At 33.4% G+C, this 21,917-nt stretch overlaps 1 protein-coding gene across 1 annotated transcript in view; it reads right to left on the reverse strand.

Moving 5' to 3' along the window:
- Positions 1–21,917, reverse strand: part of LOC140448380 (BBSome complex member BBS7-like) — a 52,506-nt gene that overhangs the window by 2,930 nt on the left and 27,659 nt on the right. Inside the window, exons 7-12 of the mRNA XM_072541467.1 lie at positions 19,148–19,338; positions 18,141–18,261; positions 16,473–16,625; positions 16,162–16,364; positions 7,300–7,464; positions 4,033–4,142 (exon numbers count right to left, since the gene is read on the reverse strand). Of these exons, the coding sequence (XP_072397568.1) occupies positions 4,033–4,142; positions 7,300–7,464; positions 16,162–16,364; positions 16,473–16,625; positions 18,141–18,261; positions 19,148–19,338 (943 nt within the window). The remainder of the gene's footprint in view (positions 1–4,032; positions 4,143–7,299; positions 7,465–16,161; positions 16,365–16,472; positions 16,626–18,140; positions 18,262–19,147; positions 19,339–21,917) is intronic.

The raw sequence follows: 21,917 nt of genomic DNA on the forward strand, positions 1-21,917 counted from the left end.
TGGTCCATATTTTTCTGATGAAAATTTAACAGGAGCATTATATCTAGATTTCCTACAAAATATATTAATTCCTGATCGGATCCAGCTTTTTTATGATATTCAAATACCCACTATTTTAGACCGCAGAATCTGGGTTCAACAAAATGGTGCACCGCCACATTTCGCAGTAACTGTGCGCGGTTCTTTAAACAGAACTTTTCCACAACGGTGGATAGGAAGAAGGGGACCAGTGGAATGTCCTCCTAGACTACCTGATTTGAACCCACTAGATTTCTTTTTATGGGGTTATTTAAAATCCAAAGTCGACACATATAGACCTGATAATATCCCTCAACTACAAGACCGAATTAGACAAGAAATACAGAACAGAACGCCCGCTATGCTACAGAATTTTAAAAACGAAAGTAATGGACGGTTCAATTATAGTCACCTGATCAATGGAGAAGAATTTGAACATTTACTGTAAATTTTCGTTTGTTTATTTTTGGTAATGTATCACAATAATTGCATAATAGTAAAGTAGCTGTATAACATTTATTATTTTGTAGGTAACTTGGAATCTTCGCATTTTTGCCATCCTGTGCAATTTGAAGCAACGGTTATACATTTTTGGAATTAGTTCATCAAGGGAAATATATGAATTTAAAAAAATGAAGGTACCATTTAAAATTACCAATAATAAAAGTATAAACTAATAAAAGTACCAATTTAAATTCGACTTGTTTCGGGAATTTCTAATAATGTTTATTTAGCTACTAATGAATTTATGCGTTACTTTTATGGACGCACTGTATATATAATGACTGCACGTTGGTGATTGTCTGTACTCTTCAAGCCATTTGTAGAGTGCCATCTTCGACTCTGGAATATTGTGGCTAAGAAACCTAACGGATTGGTGTAACATCACATCAGAAATGTAGCCACAATATTCCAATGAGTCGAAAACGGCACTCTACAAATGGCTTGAAGAGTACAGACAATCGCCAACGTGCAGCCAAGCATATGACACACGAAGAAGAAAAAGTAAGAATCAAATCTACATCATTCGCCACCATAGGCGAATCTACTCCATTAGGAGCTACCTAGGTCAGGACTATTTTTGGTGAAGAAATTCAATCTATTCGGAAAATTCAGACTCAAAAGCAAATTTAGACATTTTTGGTTTTTTACAACTGCATTACAGATGTAGTAATTGAAAAATAAAAGAACACTATTAAATAAAAGCTTGTTATGAAGATTCTGGGAAGTTTCTTTATGAAAGATCTTCAAACAGGAAAAAACTACCACCATGCTAGAAAAGAAGACACACTGAGTAATTTAATAACTGTTCAATAGATTTTGAGTATTGTCGATAGTATTAGTTAAAAAGAAGAAGAGCCTAAAAGACTGTGCGACGATTACTATAAAAATCCACAAGGAAAATAATTCCTGTAGCTGGCTGTATACCACGTATAACAAAAGAGGTTAGTCTTTGTATGTGGGTATATTTTATTTTATAAAAACCCTTAAAAGGGCAACATTAAAAGCACGAACGTTTTCGGAACAACTGTTCCATCATCAGGTTAAAATACCTAAAATAAGTATAAACCATTTAATTACAGCAAACGTGGTTTAAAATTTTGACTAAGGTTAAAGAAACAATAAAATGGTTATACTTACAGGTTACCATGCCTGAGCCACCAAAATATTTGGGTAAAAACCCTTTAAAATGAAATGTGTTACCAAAGATTGTACATGATGTTGATAATATTATATGATGTTTAATATTTTAATTAGATTTTACTTCAGGTAACATACACCCATGCTTAAGTGAGTTCCAGTGTCCGGAGATTAAACCTCTTCAAACGGACTTCAGCTGGCAACTGATTGATAAGACACCTATGAACGGTGTCAAAAACAAAATGTCAATGAACCATGAAACAGTGTTAGTTAAACATTATATTACTACAGCCAAAAGATTAAAAAACTTTGATGATGTTAAAATGATAACAGCAACAAAAATTTTTCTATAATTATTTAATATTGAATATAAAAGATGTAAATTACTGGTGTTGTTGAAGGTCATGTTTAAAAGGATGACGTATGCATTAGGCAGCTTATGTTACTCTTTATCGTATGGAGTGTGGTCTAAAAGGTGTAATTTGTGACGAATTAGCTGAAATATATGGAAATGTCCTTTTATGTTGCTTACATCTAGGACAAGGAAAAATAAATAGTATATATTTGTAGCTAATGTAAGACTTCGTATGTAGATGAAATTGTTTAATACTGCTTGTATCGTAAAAATTTTAATATAAGTGAGTCCAGTAGATTGAGAAAAGGAATTGAAAATCTTCCGGCTGAAGGAATTAAAGTTATAATATATGTGATTAAATTTAAAAATTTGGAAAGGCTGAGATCCTCAGAGACCTGGCAGGAATAAAAGTAAATGAAAAGACTAAAGAATAAAGGAGAGTGGGTTAAAGGGGAATGAATGAGTTAATCAACAAAATTAGAGATGATAGAGGTCCTTCATGCTTAAAGCATCTAGCACCCTGAACAAAATATATTTTCTGAATGTGAATTCTGATGAATTGCTGGATTGTGTTTAAATGTTTACTGAGTTTAGAAATAATGAGTGGATGGTAGATATATGAAAAAACAGAGAACTAGTAAAAGAAAAAGAATGGACAGGAATATGATGTAAACGTGAAGATTGTAAAATAATGAAATAGTGAGGTATAATAGGTATGATGTTAACAATAGGGGGCTGAAAAATTCTATTGGAGGGAGGGTTGTGACAGTAGTGTAGAGAGAATGGTTGTTTTAAAAAGCAACAATTGTTGAGAAGGATTAAGGTGTTGACGTTGATCCTTAATCCTTCTCAACAATCTCAGCCTTTCCAAATTTTTAAATTTAATCACATATATTATAACTTTAATTCCTTCAGCCGGAAGATTTTCAATTCCTTTTCTCAATCTACTGGACTCACTTATATTAAAATTTTTACGATACAAGCAGTATTAAACAATTTCATCTACATACGAAGTCTTACATTAGCTACAAATATATACTATTTATTTTTCCTTGTCCTAGATGTAAGCAACATAAAAGGACATTTCCATATATTTCAGCTAATTCGTCACAAATTACACCTTTTAGACCACACTCCATACGATAAAGAGTAACATAAGCTGCCTAATGCATACGTCATCCTCTTAAACATGACCTTCAACAACACCAGTAATTTACATCTTTTATATTCAATATTAAATAATTATAGAAAAATTTTTGAATCCCAACACCTGGATTGCTGTTATCATTTTAACATCATCAAAGTTTTTTAATCTTTTGGCTGTAGTAATATAATGTTTAACTAACACTGTTTCATGGTTCATTGACATTTTGTTTTTGACACCGTTCATAGGTGTCTTATCAATCAGTTGCCAGCTGAAGTCCGTTTGAAGAGGTTTAATCTCCGGACACTGGAACTCACTTAAGCATGGGTGTATGTTACCTGAAGTAAAATCTAATTAAAATATTAAACATCATATAATATTATCAACATCATGTACAATCTTTGGTAACACATTTCATTTTAAAGGGTTTTTACCCAAATATTTTGGTGGCTCAGGCATGCTAACCTGTAAGTATAACCATTTTATTGTTTTTTTAACCTTAGTCAAAATTTTAAACCACGTTTGCTGTAATTAAATGGTTTATACTTATTTTAGGTATTTTAACCTGATGATGGAACAGTTGTTCCGAAAACGTTCGTGCTTGTAATGTTGCCCTTTTAAGGGTTTTTATAAAATAAAATATACCCACATACAAAGACTAACCTCTTTTGATTACTATAAACTTTTTTCATTTTTCGTAATGTTTGAGTGTAATATCTCTGTAAATTGTTTGTTCTACTATAAATGCAGTAAATGCCTAAACCGTTGGTATCAAGAAGAAGATAAATAATGTTAACGTCAGGGCATCAACAACTCATAGAGGACCCTCGTTAACTACTATTCTTATAGAATAAACAAATATTTATAAATTTACATGTGCTGATGTCGATTTTTATTTTCTTCTTAGTGGCTTCATATGTCAAGTTTTCCTTCAATGTGGAAATTGTAGAGACGTTGTCAGATCTGAACTCAACTTCTCCTTTCCTGAAATAAAAATTTCTATTTATAAAATTCATTTCATTCTTGGTATGTTAAAAGTAAACAATTATACATACATCTGAATTTATTTTTTAGACGTTACTCTTTGAACAATTGAAGATACCGGTACAAAAAGAAGACAGCTCTATATTTTTACCAATTTTAAATAATTAATTTGAAATAAATATGTAAATATAACTCAAGATTTAGCATACCAATTGGCAACAGTTTATTTTTTATTTTTGATGAACTGTAACTGACTTTCTGTCAATAAGGAGTACTTTTTACCTTTAAAGAAGGTGGTACTTTTTACCGACTATTATTATCATATTCTCAAGGACTGACTACACGTCACACATCATCTGATTCGTCCTTGCCAACTAGAAAAACCGAATACTATGATTCAGCATCAATGAGTGGTGATAAGAACCATTTGAAACTTGAAAAAAAAAAAAATAATTTTAACAGTTGTTTACCGTTAGTTTTAGTAATAAAACTCGGGACTTTGTATTGCAAGTTTCAAGTAAAAAATTAAGGAAGACCTTAAGAGAAAGATAACGAATGTCAACACAGAAATACTCCCTAACATAGAATCCTTCGAAATAAAACAAGCTATAGCACAACTAAAGAACAATAAAGCCCCGGGTCCAGATGGAATACTTGTAGAAATGTTGAAGGAGGGTAATGAAATTATTCTCGAAGAATTGAAAAAACTTTTCAACGAATGTCTTCACAGAGGAAAAGTCCCAGATGATTGGAATGAAAGTTTGACAATACTTCTCTTCAAAAAGGGAGACAGGGGAGATCTCAAGAACTACAGGCCAATCTCCCTGCTGTCCCAAATGTACAAACTGTTTATGAGAGTAATAACTAACAGGTTAACGTCAAAGCTCGATAGCTATCAACAGGTAGAGCAGGCAGGATTCCGTAAAGGTTACAGTACAGCGGATCATCTTCTTACAGTCAGAACTCTAATAGAGAAAGCCAATGAATATCACTTGAACTTATATATTGGCTTCGTTGATTATGAAAAGGCATTCGACTCCATAGAACTCTGGGCAATAGAGAGAGCTATGAACAACTGCAGGATAGACTCCTGATACAGAATGCTCATACACAATATTTACAAGAAAGCTACAATGAAAATACAAATTGATGCGAAAACCAAAGCCATACCAATCAACAGAGGAGTTCGCCAGGGAGATGTTATCTCACCAAAGCTATTCACACTTGGACTTGAAGACGTGTTGAAAGACATTAACTGGGCTGATAAGGGAGTAATTGTTAATGGAAGAAAACTGAGTCATTTAAGATACGCTGGTGACATTGTAATATTCGCTACAAGTTTCGAAGAACTACAGACCGTGATGACGCAACTATTTCAAGCTTCGGAAAAAGTAGGTCTTAAGATGAACTTGGAAAAATAGAAAATAATGACAAATACACCGAACATTCCAGAAATAACATCGAACGACATAAATTTAGAAACAGTCAGCGAATACATCTACCTGGGACAGATAATGAAAATTAACAAAGAAAATCAAACTGCCGAAATTACCAGAAGAATAAGGTTAGCGTGGGCAGGATTTGGAAAACTGAGTTGGATCTTGAAAAGCACTAAAATAGAACCCACAAGGAAACAAAGTTCCTGTATTTGGCTGTATACCATATATTAAAAATTTTTGAATAAAATCCTTTATAAAAAGGTATATAAAAAACCCAGTTGGGCTATGTTGAATTGACAAAACGTTTTCGGAATGAATATTCCATCATCAGTGTCTAGTTAATACATGGATGTAGCCACTAAATATGTGGGTAAAAACCCTTTAAAAATTATTAAATAAAATTTGGTTTACATTATGTCTAATTTACAGTTAAGATGTTAAAGTTACCGTTGGATTGGTAACATGGCAACATATGACTCTACATTAGTTGCGAGTCCTAAGACGGTATGTCTACGAGGACTTTGTCAAAGCAACTCGTAGACATACCGTCTCAGGACTCGCAACTAATGTAGAGTCATATGTCGCCATGTCACCAATACAACGGTAACTTTAACATCTTAACTGTAAATTAGACATAATGTAAACCAAATTTTATTTAATAATTTTTAGAGGGTTTTTACCCACATATTTAGTGGCTACATCCATGTATTAACTAGACACTGATGATGGAATATTCATTCCGAAAACGTTTTGTCAATTCAACATAGCCCAACTGGGTTTTTTATATACCTTTTTATAAAGGATTTTATTCAAAATTTTTTAAAATAGAACAGTATTTGAAAACCAGAATTTACGATCGGTGTATCCTCCCTATACTCACTTATGGTTCACAGACGTGGACACTCACCAAGTCCATATGGATAAAATAGTAAAAGCACAAAGAGCGATGGAAAGATCAATGCTCGGGGTGAGACTTATAGACAAAAAAATGGAGCTTCGCAGGACACAATGCCGACTGAAGGATAAGAGATGGAACCACGAAATACAACAGTAGAGGCCAAGACACTGGATTGATTTGGGGGAGGCCTATGTCCAAAGTTGGATTACTTAAGGCTGAAGAAGAAGAAGTAAAAAAATACAATACAATACAATTACAATTACAAAATAAAATATACTATCACAAATTAGCTGTTTTGTTTTTACTGATAAATGGCATTTATATTTTTAAAAAGCATTTAATTCTCCCTCTAAGAGTAGCAAATTTTACATTTTTTACTCGGTAAAAAATCCGTTCGAAAGTTACAGCATTATTTAGCCAATACTGAGATTAATGAATGTAAAATTAAGTATTATGTAATCAAAGTAATAAAAATAATTTAATTCTCTTTCTAAAACGCCGTCTACACTTTCGATCGAAGTTCTTCGGTCGAGTGTTGAAGTGAAGTTAATCGAGGCGAGGTGACTCTCCACATACTCGTGAAGTCGAGTAACGTAGTGTGAATCTTCGAACTTCGCTCTCTTTGACACGGACCCGAAAAACCGACACAGATCGGAAGTACAACGAGGCGAAGCGAAGTCGCATAAAGTACCTGTCTACACTCTCGTACTCGAAATCCGTTCGAAAGTTAGAGCATTATTTAGCCAATACTGAGATTAATGAAATGAAATAATGTAAAATTAAGTATTATGTAATCAAAGTAATCAAATTAAAGACTTACTGGTAAGTGCATTCCAATACACTGTCCAACAAACTTGACCTGAACCACAGTACAGTCTTCTCAGCTACTTGCGGCTTCTCCGGGACTTCTGGCAGACACTGGCTCAACCAAGAATGTATTTCGCCCAAACTAAAAGATCCTTTAATCGTGAGAGCATTAAACGGCCTACAATACAGAAAAAAAAAGCGTTAACATTATCATGAATATATGTTTTTGTCTCTTACACAGCACGTCCCAATGACTAATAGGAGCCATTATCTATAAAATGATAAAACAAGTCACATTGTCCAGTAGGGTAACTATGCCGCCTATTATAGGAAAGAAATCTGAACTACCAACTGACATGAATAAAATTATCTGGAAGATAAATTGTGTTTATTGTAGTTTGTTATTATGTTGTAATAACAACGATAACATAATAATATATAATAACGATAATATTAATAACGAAATTCAAAATATAACCTAAATATTGTTGTTTATTGTGCGCGAGAGACATGCATCCGGTATTAGAAGATTTAATGAAATCAAAGAGTATGATGTTTAATGTTTATAAACTTAGTATGAGAATATAATATTTGAGGCAGAATCGACCATTTTAATTTTTGTAAGGATATAGGTACTTTTTTAAGAGGTTTAGATTAAGTAAAACGATATTCTGAGAAAATATTGTAAATAGTTGTTATTAAAATATTATAAAAGTAGGTACTCTACCTCTTTTTCGTTACTTAATTTAGGCATTCAATGTTTCCATAATCTTGATAATTAAAAAAAAAGTATAAATAGAGATGATAGAAATAGGTTGTTACTTAAAGATTCTGATTACACAGTGAAGCCATTTTTAAGGAGTCCACTAAACAATCCATGAAGAAAAATTCTATAATGAATTTCATATTAACCCCTTCGGTACGGTGATGCACCCGTGTGCAACAGGCTTGACAGTCCGCTCAGTACGGTTATTTACACGGATGCATCATGAGTTTTCGTTCGCCATATACGACGATGCCACCGTCTGCATCATATTTAAGGTATTTTTGTTCCGTCCGAATTACCTTATTCAAATCTAAAAGTAGGGAAACCACGCCAAAAAGTAGGTGATGTCTAGAAGGAGATTAGATTTAGTTAATTTGATTGGTGGTTGAAGGTTGTTTGGATGTTTGACTGATGGGATTGTGTGGGAAGTGAGGTTACTGTGTTGCTGTTTACTACTTACCTTACCAGTTGAGTTTTTTTTTTGTCAGGGGAAGTAGGTGTTTATAATGTCTCAGAGCAGCGATTCTGAATCCGACCTAGGTTTCGATTACGAAGGTTCTGCCGATGATATAAGTTCAGAAAGTGATTATTCAACTACAGACGAGGAGGAAGATGATGAACCAGTACAATTCTGGGATTGGAAAGTTATTTCAAATCCATTTGGGGATCAAAGATATTCTCCAATGAATCCTGTTGAACTTCCTGATGATTTTCACCATGCTATAGATATTGATTCTCAGAAATCCGCCAGAGAACGCTTTGAAGCATTTGTTTCAGTTAAAATAGTTAGAAGCCTTTGTAACTTGACCAACGAGCGTGCTAAACTATATTTTGAGGAAAGTGAAAATTTGTTTCGCAAAATTTATGGTCTAATATGAAAGGATGTTTCTGTAGAAGAAATGTATGTTTCTATTTGTCTTTTATTATTGATGGGGGTAACTCACTTACCTAAAATGCATGACTATTGGCGAAAATCCTTCCTATTCGGAGGACCTCCGGTGTTTTCTGGAAAAATTATGAGTAGGGACAGGTGAGTAATGCAGATTTTATTTTTGTGCCATAGATGTTTATTTTTGTTTCTTGTAGGTTTTTGGGAATTGTAAAGTCTATGAGATTCGGTCCTCCAGGAGCTGTACAAAAATCAAGACAGCTGACGCGTTTAGCTGCTTTTTTTGCGCTGTTACGTGAAAATACCACACTTCTAATTGACATAGGTGAAACATGCGCAATTGATCAATGTTTTATGCTATACAAAGGCCGCTTGCATTTCAAGCAATATATTAAAACATAAAGGTCCAGATTTGGAATAAAATTATTTTGCTTATGCCTTAGGGGTTATACATTCAACTTCGGACTGTATATTGGGAAAGATATATACGATGTATCTTATATACCAGGCACAGCATCATTATCAATGACTGAGCGAATAGTTGTTTTCCTGATGCGAAATCTATTGGAAGAAGTTCGTGAAGTAATCCTGGATAGATAGTATTTGTCTGTCCGCTTGGCTCAATTTTTAATATCAAAAAATACTTTTGTAACAGGCACTATAAATATAAGACGAGGACTGCCGCAAGAAATTTCAGGACTTCCCCTAGATAAGTATCAGTCGTGTTTTTTTAGAAATAAGGATATGCTAGTTGTCAAACGGGATATCTACGTTTTGACTACAAAACTTACTGCTAGTTTAGAAGAAAAACAAAGATATGAAACTTCAACAAAGTGTAGAGTTTCTTACAAAAAGCCTGCACATATAAAGCATTATAACATGAACATAAGTGCAGTAGATATGATTGATCAAGAAATCAAACCATATAATGCTGCCAGAAAGAACTACACCTGGTTAAAAAAATTAGGAGTACAAATGCTTCAAACAATGGTGTTGAACGCTAGAGTAATCTACCAAAACACCTCCAACAAACAAATTCTCTGTTTACATAAAAATTGTGTGACAAATTACTGTCTCATTACAATCCGCAATATTCTGAACATCGTTAATCTTTCAATAATACGCAGAGAAAGAAGATTTCAAAACCCAAGAAGAAATTGAAAGTAGAACATAACTTAATTAGACCTGGTAAAAATAAACAAAAAAGGCGAAGGTGTGTTGTTTGCTATAACATTGCTAAAAATAAAAATTAATATACGTTTATTTTTTGTTCCGGCTGTGATGTAGCATTGTGTTCTAAAGAGCATTTTGACCAGTAGGTACCACGATAAATAAAATTGTTTTTGTGGCATGGTATTATTTCAATAGAATTTTTCGTTTATTTTGTTTTCCCAAGTTCCTATATTTTTTAATAATTTTCGTTTAAAATGGTATTTTATAGATCAAATTTAATTTAGCTCACATACTATGTAGAATAATAACTTTATTAAAAATATTTTATTTCTAAAATTAGTGTTATTATTACATTATCTTTAATTAGTTGTAGGGTGATACTGTATTTTAACCGACAGCGCGAAGCCGCTCGGTAAGCGCCCGAATCCATATATCCGTACCTCAGAGCAAAACTGTATTAAGTCCAAAATTTCAGTTTTCTACTTTTTTGGCTCACTGGGATTAAAATTTTCCACTCTATTCAAAGGTGCTTCTTATTCGCTGTTTCGACTGAAATTGGCCAAAATAACCTTTTATGAACAGTATTAAGTCCACATTGCGCTTAGAGCAAAACAGTATCTTCTGCATTTCAAATATATTAGATCCAAAGTGGTGTGTACATTTCCCAGGGCAAAACCATATTATGTCCAACAAAAAGTATTATGTCCCACATAATGTAATTCAGGCAAAGCATTAAGTCCACAATCTTTTAAAATTTGACAAGTCTGTGCTTGTTGAGGTGTGAATTACATAGTACAATACGTGCGTTTGTTCAGTTCGCTATTTGCAGTGTTTTGAAGCGCATGTTCTCTTTGCTTTTAAACCCGGTGTTATATTTTTTGTTTAAGTCGTGCATGTTAAATTAAACGAGATAGCCAAAAATGGAAGATAGAGCCCACAGAATTCTTCAGCTTGCGCTTAGCGGTAAACAAAACGTGAATAATGAATCCTCATCAGTGGAAAATATTTCTAGTAAACGTAAGTATTTCTAATGATAAATAATAAGTTTAACTACATTATAAAGACAAATGTTTTGAATTTACGGTGACGATCTTTAACATTCGTACGCCATTTAATAGAAAAGTTATACCTAATGAATTTAAAATAAAAAAAGGATGAATTATTTTGTTCTTGTTATATAAGATACGGAGTCACTTATAATAGCTGATATTATTGTTTTAGAAAAGTAAAAGAAATAAATCTCAAAGCTCCTGTCAATGTATTTCTCTTTTTTGCTTGTACATCTTTTTTTTTTATTGTTTTAGACTACCTTGAGAGTCAGAATTCGGATGAGGCTATGGCTGTACGGATCACATCACCGTCTTTGTTAGATATATCTTACAACTTTGTTAACCTGCAGGAAGATACAATTGAAATGCAGCTAAATGCAGCTGCTGTTGTTTCAGATGTACCTAAAGACATACCTTCTTCAAGTAGCAGCTTGCTTATTAACGAAATTAAGCAACCACCACTGGAGCTCAATTCATCTACAAGTACCATACACCAAGACGAGGAAGATCCATTTGAATATTCGGGAAGTTCATTTGTTCCTAGCATTAATTCGAGTACTGACAATGATTTTGAAATCACAAATGAGGGTGAAGATGAAAATGAAAAAGATGTCATGGTAGCCGATCATCAAAGCAAAGGTAAGAAACGTTTAAGAAATGAAAGTACGTGGCAACGAAACGAACGAAAAAAGAAGAGGATGGCAGGCCAACAATATAAATCTTCCAAAACTAAAAAGACTATAAAGAAAAGGAAGGTTCGAGAGCCTTGTAGAAACTGCCGTTTAAAATGCAATGAAAACATCTTAGGTCCTCAGAGAGCACAAATTCACCGACAATTTTTTAATCACGAGACAACCATAGATCAAAAAAGACAGTTTTTATGTTCTTGTCTTGAAAAAATGTGTATCAAAAGAAAAAGAGAACGAACAGGTGCTCGAGCTGGAAAACGCCATTGTAACTGGAAATATTTTTTTACCATTGAAGGAAAGAGGTTTCAAGTTTGTAGTAAGTTCTTTTTGCGTACTCTAGATATTTCTCAATCTTTTGTTAGATGTGCACTTGAAAAAATGAAAACAAGTGTAGTTGTAGAATGTGACAAAAGAGGAAAGCAGCCATCTATAAATAAGGTAAAGAATGAGGTAAACGACAGGATTCGTGAGCATATAACGGCCTACCCATGTGAAGAATCACATTATAGTCGAAGAAGGACGGCGAAAAAATATTTAGGAGGTCACTTAAATATTTCTACAATGTTTAGGATGTTTAAGGAAGAGTGTGATTTGAAAAACATTCCTTCGGACGAAGTAGGCAAAGAATGGCTTTACACTCACATTTTTAATACAGAATTTAATTTATCGTTCGCTGTTCCTTCGAAAGATACTTGTGATAAATGTGATGAATTTCTAATCAATCTAAGGCAGTCAAACTCTGAAGCTGAGCGAGAAACATTACAAGTGCAGTATAACGCTCATTTGTTAGAGGCCGATAAACGGTACAAATTGAAACAGATAGACAAGGAGATGTCCATCAATAACCCTGGACAAAAAGTTTTAATGATAGATTTACAAAAATGTCTTCCTTGCCCAAAGCTAACTAACTCTCAAAGTTTTTACAGCTAAAACTCTGGTGTTTTAATTATACAATTTATGATTCAACGGAAAAACAGGCGAACTGTCTAATGTGGGATGAATCAATTGCTGGCCGAGGTGGAAACGAAACGGCCTCATGCTTGGTCCAATACATTCATTCATTACTTCAAAGCACAACTTCGGTTGTTATTTGGACCGATAACTGCCCATCCCAAAATCGGAACATACAAATGATTATGTGCCATTTTTATCTACTTTCGAGATATCCACATATAAAAGAAATAACTCACAAATTCCTTTTGCGAGGGCATACGCACATGGAGGTGGACAGTATACATTCAGTTATAGAACGAGAAGCTAAAAAATGTCCTAATTTTCAAATTATTACTCCATGGGATTGGTTACAGTTGGCTAGAATTTTCGGAAAAAACAAAGATTTCAAAGTGTATGAAATGACAACGTCTAATTTTAAAGACTTTAATAAACTGTACAATTCTTGCGATTCACCATTTCAAAATAAAAAGAAATTTGAGAACAACGAAAAATTTTTAATTTCACAAGCAGTATGTATGCAATTCAGACAAGAAAATCCTGGGATTCTGTACTTTAAAACAGACTTCGATTTGGAATTTCAGAGTGTAGACTTTAACCGAAGAGTTGGTAGAAGAAATCATCAATCTTTAGAAGATTCTCTGGTTTCCTTGAGAGATACCTTAAATCCGATAAGTACTAAAAAATTCAATGATCTTCAAAAGCTGCTAAAGTGGGTTCCAGCGAGGTTTCACTATTTTTTTCAGACTCTAGTACATAAAGACACAATTCAGATTACTGATAATTAGCGGAAGTAGCCCTGCATTTGTTTAGTTTTTAATTATTATTTTGTTACGTACTTCAAAAGTTATTGTTAAATTTTTTACTTAATAAAAATACAGTTATTTTACGACCATTTCTGTTTTTTAATTAAACTTTTTTCTAGTTTTTTTTACTTGCTCGTATTAATGGTTTTGTTACAAACACTTCCGTATAGTATTTTTAATTCTGTATATCCAAATATTTCCTTAATTTTGTAAAATAGGTATGATGTTTTCCATAATGGAGATTTTGCCACAAGATAGGTGGAAAAATTAATGTTAAGTCACAGTCAAAAATTTATTTTTCAGAGCAAAAATATGTAAAGTCCATTTTTTTCAAAAACAGTAGTATTCAAAAAAAATTTTTTTAGTGGTAAAAAGAACAATGATTATTATTCATATTTAAAAGAATTTGCTAAATAAAATTTAATGTATTAAATGGAAAATGTTACAAAACATTTTATAATTAGTAAAGTAGAAGTTAGAAGAGTAAAAATAATTTTTATTTTTGCTCTTCTGTAAAATTTATATTTTGTGACTTAATACACTTTTGTTCTGAGGTACGGATATACGAGTCCACTTGCCGAATGACGGTCCGGCATGAAGGGGTTAAAACCAGATATGTAAAAGAACTTTTTATGTATGGAAGAGAAAGTTGAAGATGGAAAGAAAATGAAAACAACTTTGAAGATGAAATTCTAAATGAAGACATTATTAAACTTTCTGAAGTTAAAGATGTTTGAGCTAAGCTTATATAATATTTTAGTCTTCTTCTTCTTTCTTTTTATAAGCAATTCTGCTTGTTCATTGGCGGATTAATACATCTATGGAAGGTTGTCACTCCATCTTTTGCGTGGTCGTCCGATACGTCTTCTACTGATTGGTGACTTTTCTCTTGCTATTTAGACGACACGGGTCTCCTCCGTTCTGCTTATGTAATTATTCCATTCTTTTTTTCTATTTTGTGTCTATTCATTTACTGTACGTTACATTTTCTTCTAATGTCTTCACTTCGCTTTCGATCTCTCAGCGTATTTCCTGTAATTCTTCTCAATATTCTCATCTCTGCAGTTTCCAGTAGCCTTTGCGTTGTGGCTGTGTCGGGTCTTGTTTCTGAGGCATATATCATTATATGACATAATGACATATAATATTTTAGTGATCTGAAGAATTATTAATATACATACACGTATTATTTTTTATTCGTTATTAAAATTTTCTTACATAATTTAATTTATTCCTGTCACCACAAATTGTATAATCAAATGAGATATTAAAACATTAGTGTCATTTCTTTGAAAATTTTCCTATTAAATATTAATGTATTCCGAAATAAATTTTACGTTATCTTACGAAAAGACGGGTACATTTTATTCTATAAGTAAATGTCTATCCTCCAGATAACTGTCTGTCAGATAGGACAATATTTATCTAGAGGTAATAAGACTGACTCTTTCATGAAAGAATTTTATTATTTTAAGAATTTAGTTTTTAACTCTTTTGAAAGTTTAATGATCGTAAAATATTGGCTGCGAATTTGATAAAAAATATAATACAAAACTCAAGCTTTCCCAACAAAAAAGAATTACGCCGGTTTTAGATCGATTTCATATGACGATTTTATGCAAAATTCGTATTTTTGCGAATTCTTCAAAATTGACTTATTTGTGATGAAAGTTGTACAACAGACTAAAATATCGTTTTATTTACGTCCTAGCCTTAAATAGGAGGAAGCCAGAAAAAATTTAGTGGAGTGACTGTAGATGGTAATTGGTTGGATCCCCGTGGCATTACGAGGGTTAAAATCACTAGTATGGATATATAGAACAATACTACAGGTGTGTATAAGGTATAACCAAATCTAAACTTGCGGATCAACTGAAAACATGACATAAAAACTGCAGATATGTCATTAGTGTAAGTTTATTGATTGAATATGATACAAATACACAAATGGTTCATCATATGGTTAGATTTCTGCTACGACTACTGCGTTCCTCAATTCTGAGCATTGTGCGCGTGGGATGCATGGTATACGGTGAAAAGTGTTTGCTTTAAGCGATTCTCTAGAGAGTTCTGGGGAATTATAGCCTTAGAATGATAAGAGCGCATTGAGTAATAACAGGTCGTTGTCTAGAACTAAACACATAAAGTTAACAATCAAAAACACAACTCCGCCTTTGTCTCAAATACTGAGCCATACGAAGTTCCAAAACATACAAACTCTGAGCCGGTTATAACAAACAGTTTTAAGGAATTTAGTCTCAGAAGAAAAGATATATGCGGAGTTCAGAAGAAAAATATTCGGGAACAGGAAAAGTAGTTGCTGTACGTGAACTAAAGAGAATCTATATAAACCTGAATGGCAAAACGGATAAAGTTTACCAACCCGCTACATTTAGTCGCTAAAAAACTTAGGAACACTAGGTATTTTAAACAACATTAAGATCTAAGACAGCTGTCACGTCCTCTTGGGGTAAATAAATACAGTACAGGACACAAAAAGGATAACGGTAAATGATTAAATCAATGAAACAAAAATGAGAAAATCATATTACCTATTGATATCGAATTGATGAAGTCTGTAGTGCAAAGATAAGGCTTTGATCTCGTATTTGATCACCCTGCTACATTTTGGTTGCACGAGCGGAGTCACGTAAGCTTGTAGCAAGCCTTTCTTACCTTCCACAGTGCGTATTTTCAAATCTAGGCGGTTTGTGTTGATCTGACATCGATATGTTGCCAATAGAAAGTTGTCGTCCTAAAATTAATATCATTGGACATTGAAATATAGAGTGAGATAGATAAAAAAATGGTAGCCTAAGAAACAATATACATTTTATTATACTATTATTTATTATACTATTACCTGCATTTCTGAGTTGCAGTAACTGACGACAGCTGAATTTTTTTCTACATCCAACAAATCGATTTCTGTGTTGCATTGTAGAAGGATATTATCTATAGCAGTTGGTACTTCAATTGATAAATTGTAAGTCGAAGTATTTTTGTCTAAAACAAACTAAAAACAGATTTAATAGCTGCAACTTTATTTTTATATTTGCTTGTAAATACTGTTGTACGTCAAAGAGCCTTGATTGCTCCCCTGTGCGTTAGAAAAACTCGAGAAGCCTCCCCGTCGCGAACTACTATAAAAAGCCGACCCTCTAGAATTTCGAATTTTCTCGTAGATTTGACCGCCACGTCGCCTGGTAGCTATTTAGAGAACAGTACGTTCTCATCTCACGATTGCCCGCCGAGGCATTCTCAGATTGGATTAGTATTAGCGATTATACTTATTAGTGCGAATTATTTCATAAGCGAGAATTATTAATGTGATTTGTAATTGTAATATTTGTAATTTAACTGAGTTTTTGAATTAAACATAGTTCTATATTTATAAGTTTAAATATAAGTCTATATTTGATGGCGAGACCTCCTGGCCATTGTGTAGAACACAATTCTAAATCGCTGCACAAAATAATCAATAGACATATGCACAGAAGGCAGCAGTTGTCATATTAGCATTTCAAAGTACGGCTGTTAAAATTCTTTAAAACATCCCAGAGGACGCACAAAAAAATTATGAGACCTTGAAGATCAACACCAATATTGAGACCAATATTTGAATCAAGGAAAACCTCCAAGCTGAGCAGAAGAAAGATCCAGGTCTAAATCTATTTCGTGAGCAGAAGAAAGATCCAGATCTAAAGCTAGACCGTGACCAGAAAAAAGATCCAGATCTAAACATAGTCTGTGTGCGGCTGCACAGCGGAGCTAGGCCACAGTGACACTCCCCGACTATGTCAGTGGCCTAAAAGATCGACTGGTTAAGGTCCACGATTTCGCCAGAAATAAGCTACAACTCACCAGTGAGCGGATGAAGGTTAGGTTCGATCAGAAATCCACTACCGTTAGCTTTAAGGAAGGTGATGTGTCATGGGATCTACCAACCAACAAGAAGGAAAGGTCTCAGTCACAAGGTGCAGCGGCCCTGGGAGGGACCATACCTGTTCACTAAGAAGATAAAGGGGGTCACTAACAAGATACCCTGTGCATAGGGTGCAACTGATGCCACAGAGTAAGCCAAAGGTCGTCAACCAGAAGAGAATGTCCTTATAAAGAACATAATCCATCAACCTGGTTCATTTAGGTGCTGTTTGGGGCGAACAGCCTAAAAGAAGGGGCCAATGTTATGTGCGCCTCATTACGGTCCTGTACTTCACACAGCGAAACTCTTTCGAGAAAATTTTAGTCAGGAGTTCTCTGCTTTCAGTATAATGGACACGCAAAATCTAGAAATCACGACCTGATTATTTAAGGCTATCATCCAGCGTTTGAAGTTTAGTTTTTATGCGATTAGCAAAGTGTTTATTTTGTAAAGCGCTATACGATAATTATTAATGAGATATTTGTTATTTAATTATTATTAATGAGTTTTTGTAGTTGAGTGAATTTAATTAAAGATTAGATAAACTATGTTTACTTCACTTTATCCCTGAACTCACAGAAGAACGTAACAATATTATATGCTTACAGAATCTTTTACCATCAGTAAAGGAATGGCTGACACTTCATTAAAGTAGATGTGTGTTGAAGATAGCTGGTATTTTTCTCTTTCCTTTTGAATTTTTCCTTTTAGTTCTTCGATATCTGCCCTAAAAATGATAAATGAAATATAATATGAAATATAAAAGTTTTTATAGTTTTATATAACGTTTGGGACGTAAGCTTTAAGATAAATTAAACTGATTTAATTAACATATATATCTACACGATTAATGAGAAAATAAAATAATAGAAGAATAAAATGGAAACATATAAATATATAATGGAAATGGATGAAAATTTACTAACAACCAAATATTAACTTAAGAAGTGAAAAGAAGAAATTTATAACGCCCCTTGAAAATATCGAAGCACAGTTTACACTAGAACAAGCAAAAAATAATTGTTTTAAATGATTCTAAAAATAAGTATTTTTCTTCTTCAGCTTATCTTTGCCCACCGCTGGACATAGACTTCATCCATTTGTTTCCATCGACGTCTACTCTTAGCAATTCTCATTCAATGCTTACCCACGGTATGTTTAGTATCATCTGTTTACCCCTTCTGCGGTCTGCCCAGTCCTCTCCTGTTCTCTCTTGGTCTCCAGTTTTTTCTTCTCTACGTTGATTTTTCACGGATTTCCCGAGCAACAAGACCGACTCATTGCCATTTGAGCCTCACTATATGTTCCATTTACTATATTTCACCATATCAGTAATTTTTTCATGGCTCACTCCATCGTTCTTTGAGTTGTACTGTCATTGGTAAGATGACTATCACTAGTCATTGGTAAGATACACTTGTCATACACTCTATGCTTTAGACATATTAGTTCATCTTTGTTCTTCAAAATTGTCGAAAGCTACCCAATAGATAGATCTCATGGCTCGATGACTCAAGATCATTGATTCGTTCTCTAAAGACGTAAGGTGTTAAAACACTGGAATAAACACAATTTAAACATAACATATGGACACTTTACAATCTTCTACTTACTTTAGTTTAAATATTTTCTGAGAAGTGTCAGCAGAAGATATATATCCAGCTGTGGAATTATCAATATTTGTTTCTATGGTTTGAGTAGTAAGTCCGAAGACTCTGCCTGTGTAGGTAACGACCAATATTTCATCGTATCCGGTCGTTGCTACCACGCCACATTGTAGTGAACTTACACTTTCATTACAGTTCTATAAAACAAACATAATTTTATTTTAAATATTTTTCAAATTTGATTTTGGGGTTTTTATTTATTTCATATCAAAAGCGTCTTAACATCAATTAGAAATTAATTTACATTCATATATAAATAAGCAAAATACAAACATTCTAACATGATGTATATATCAAAAACCTAAGAATTTAAATATATTATGATCAAATTGTTATCTGACCAAAACTAGACGACTTGAATGGCATTTTCCTTCGCCAGTAGGAGATCTTCCAATGTACAGGTCGCTGGACAATGTGAGCACCCAGGTAGTTCCATTTAGTCAAATTACCTTTGGTATTGTCCACTCCACTTATGAGTCTATTGTATGACTCTGAGCTATTGTTCTACAGATCCTTCGCCTGTACCTTCAATGCCAGATCACCAGCGTATAAGAGCCTTCTTAAATTTTGCAGTTGTGGTTTCCTCAAGGAAGACAGCACGCTTCCTTGAGGAAGATTATTATTTTAAGGTATCCAGTTACTTCTTCTCCTTGGAATTCTATACAGTACCTCTGGTTCTACACAAAGGTCCCAACCATCTATGTAAATATGGTTTCCATTGTAATCTGACAACTTGACATTTTATGTTGAAGAATATCAAATATCAAAAGAATTAAGTCAACCAAGGCTATTCCAGTGATTTGCCCTCTATAGAAAACATCTTCAATGAACTAAATCAGATTAACAATTGGTGCTGTACACTTTTTACTGGATCTAAAACATGCTTATCCTGGGATCCATATTTGGTTTAGGTACGGTACTTACGCAGTTGAGATACAATCTCCCAAATATCTTGTGTACTTTTAGGATGATATACACTGATTCCAATGCTTCCAATGGTAGATGCTCTTCAAAGAAGGGGAGTACAAAATGTTTGCATTCAAGGGAAGAATTAGACAGGAATAAAAAGATGAACGAACTAGATGTAGAATATAAATTGTATGTGAAGAATATATAGCAATAAGTAACAAATAGGAGTGGAATTAGTAGAACTTCTGTGTGAATTGATGTGTGTGTAAGATCTTCAAGTCAGTCTGGGCGAGAATGATTATAATCAATTAGAGTACTTGAAGTACTACTAGAGTACTAAAGAGTTCTTTAGTACTACTAGAGTACTAAAGAAACTTGAAGATATTTTATCAAATATTGTATCTAGTACATTTTATTATTCTTTTCATTTTATCTTCTTTTAAATTTCATAGTTTAGTCATTAGTTGCTTTCTTTTTTTCCAAATTTCGCTTCATATTTTGAAGGGGAAGCGTCCTACACTTCTTTTTCTTTTTGACTAAAATTAAGTATTTGTTATTAAAAAATAAAAATCATAATTACCAGTAAGAACAAGATTAAGGACGAAAGAATCTACTTTAAAGGAAAAGCTTTGGAGAAAGTACACTACCTAATACCTGGGATGTGAGTTAATGAACATGGGACCGTAACCTTGAAATAAAACGACCCATTCGGATGGTTAGAAGTGCTTTCAACAAGATGAAAGCAATACTACGCAAACTGAAAATAGAAATTAAAACTAGAGATTTGAGATGCTGTTATATGGAGTTGAAGCCTGGACAATCACGGACGCAACTGAAAAAAGATTTGCTAGCTTTGAGATGTGGTGTTACTGAAGAATGTGGAAAATATTATGGACACAACATATAACAAACATAGAAACCTTAAGTAAGATGAAAAAAGAAAAAGAAATACTCAACACTATGAAGGAAAGAAAAATGAGTTACTTTAGTAACATACTAAGATAAGAAAAAAATGTGTTGATGCGATTGGTTATACAAGGAAAGGGAGAAGGAAAAAGAGGACCAGGAAGACGCCTTGCTTAGCTACACACTGTAATAATACATAAGGCAATACAGGAATCCTCCATCTCATGAACTAAAGAATATCTTAAAGATAAATTCAAATAAAAAAACAACGCAACCGTAAAATCAGAGTAACAAAAAACATTTTTATAAAGGAAAGTGCGAAGAAATTGAGGATTATCCCTTTCCTGTCTGGTTCCGTCCTAATTTTATCATCCGGCCTTTTAGTTTCATGCTTCTGAGTAATTCTCCAGTACAGGTTGTAACCGTTTTAAATTGTTTTTTAAAGTTTCAAAAATTATTATTATAATTTCTAATAAATATTTAAATCAATGTTACTCCCGCCACTATCCGCTAAGTACGGAAACATATAAATTACCTCTCAAGAATCCAATTGCAGTTCATATTAGTTCCGAATTTGGCCTCAAAAATCCGAGCGCTTTCCCGCAATTCATCTCTCTTTTCTTTCTTTGAACATTCAACATACAGGACGAAATTTTTTTGAGTGGTCTCCTGGCGAAGTAGGCCGAAAAATTCCTTTTTTATTTTATATTTCAAATAAATATTTATTTTAGACCCTTACCGGGAGCACTAATAGTTGCCAGAGCTATGTTTATTGGCCCGATGTTACCTTAATAGCTATGGATTTATGGTACGTGAAACCAGAATGTATAGTTGGCCGCCATTAAATGACACCCTCAACAATTTGCAGGATTACGGTTATTTGGTATAAGTGCTTTTTGTG

This window comes from Diabrotica undecimpunctata, chromosome 8 (assembly GCF_040954645.1).
Source record: "Diabrotica undecimpunctata isolate CICGRU chromosome 8, icDiaUnde3, whole genome shotgun sequence".
In the NCBI taxonomy this organism is placed as follows: Eukaryota; Metazoa; Arthropoda; class Insecta; order Coleoptera; family Chrysomelidae; genus Diabrotica; species Diabrotica undecimpunctata.